The 1379-nt window shown below is 41.3% G+C and overlaps 1 protein-coding gene across 1 annotated transcript in view; it reads left to right on the forward strand.

Moving 5' to 3' along the window:
* Nucleotides 1-1243: 1243 nt before the first annotated feature.
* PKHD1 (polycystic kidney and hepatic disease 1 (autosomal recessive)) overlaps nt 1244-1379 on the forward strand; it is a 535504-nt gene continuing 535368 nt past the window's right edge. Inside the window, 1 exon segment of the mRNA XM_012648551.1 lies at nt 1244-1301. Coding sequence (XP_012504005.1) covers nt 1250-1301 — 52 coding nt within the window. The 5' untranslated portion in view covers nt 1244-1249.

The following is a 1379-nucleotide window of genomic DNA, read 5'->3' on the forward strand; positions in this document are numbered from 1 at the left end:
TTTTGGTTATTTCAATCAGGACATACCTGTAAGATGAGTTTATTCTAAGTGGTTTTGGAGATATTATTTTTCTGGGAGTTTATTGTGGCTTTTATGTTTTCTGGCATAGCTGCTTCTTAGTCTTTTCTTAAAAATACATACATTAAATGTATATTTAGTAATATATGTGTATGTGTTTAATTTTTCAAACTTTCAGAAAACTTCAGGGCCAGTATTTTTAAGGGGATTTTGTCTGTGCCCTGACTTGGGGGTGCTGGAGAGGGCAGGTGGCAGGGTGCTAAGGCATACATAGCAGTTTCCAGCCAGGCTTCCGTGGGTTCTGGCCAACCCACACAAGTATGAAAGCCATTTTTCTCAGATTTAGGTAAATCTAGGTTTAGGGTATTTAAATATGTATTCATGAATTTGAATTTACTGGACCCTGTTAGGGTCCTTTGCACTAAGAAGGTTGTGGAAATAGAAAACTGATCCCTGAATCTCTCCAAAAATTGTACTGTCTAGAAGGAGAGGTATACATGGTACTGCGTTATCTGGTCCAGGCTCTGCAGACGTAAGCTAGAGGTTCATTGGGGAAGGTGGGCGAGAACTGGAACGGCTGAGGAAGGAGTCAGTGGAGGAGGGCTCCTGAGCAGGGCCACGAAGGAGGGCTGGGCTCTCAGGAGGCTATGGAGCCAGTTTAGGGAATCTGGGAAGGGACCAGCAGGGGCCAAGGCGGAGGCTGACGTGTGCCAGGCTTGTCTGAGGAGAACAGCAGGGCTGCGGTGCAGGTTCAAATTGGAGAGCAGCTCGAGGGAAAGCTGGAACTGTAGGACGGGACAAAGCAAGACCCCACCATTTGCTAGTATTTTAATATCTGGAATTTATTTTTAAAAATTCAGCTTTTGTCCAATAGCGAGTTAATGAAAGAGGTTATCATTTATCCAACTTACACATGCACAAAGTAAGCTGGTAGGACTAGGCAGGGATGGAGTGGTAAAGACTTTATGTAAGATTTTTAGATGATCCTTTTCCCCTTAGCTTGGAAAGATGGTGGGTCATTAATTTACCTTATGGTGAAGACGTTAGGGCCATATTTATATCATATCTCCTTAATTTCCCAAGTTTCAGTACAGCAAGTGTACGGAAGCAAAAATCATAGTAATTTTTTACTTTACTCTTTATAAAGTGCAAAATCTATGTTGCTCCAATCAAAGCTGAAAATGCTTTTAATGTCCGAGCTATCTTGAAAGGGTTGATTGAAGTGGACACCATGAATACCTGGCTGACGTCTCTGATGAGTATTGAAGTTCTACTTTTGGCAGGTAAGTAGAATGTGTTTTTGAAGGGATTACAGAGAAGAACACCATAGATTATTTTGAGAACTATTATTGATATATAAA

The sequence above is a fragment of the Propithecus coquereli genome, unplaced genomic scaffold, assembly GCF_000956105.1.
Source record: "Propithecus coquereli isolate 6110/MARCELLA unplaced genomic scaffold, Pcoq_1.0 Scaffold29, whole genome shotgun sequence".
In the NCBI taxonomy this organism is placed as follows: Eukaryota; Metazoa; Chordata; class Mammalia; order Primates; family Indriidae; genus Propithecus; species Propithecus coquereli.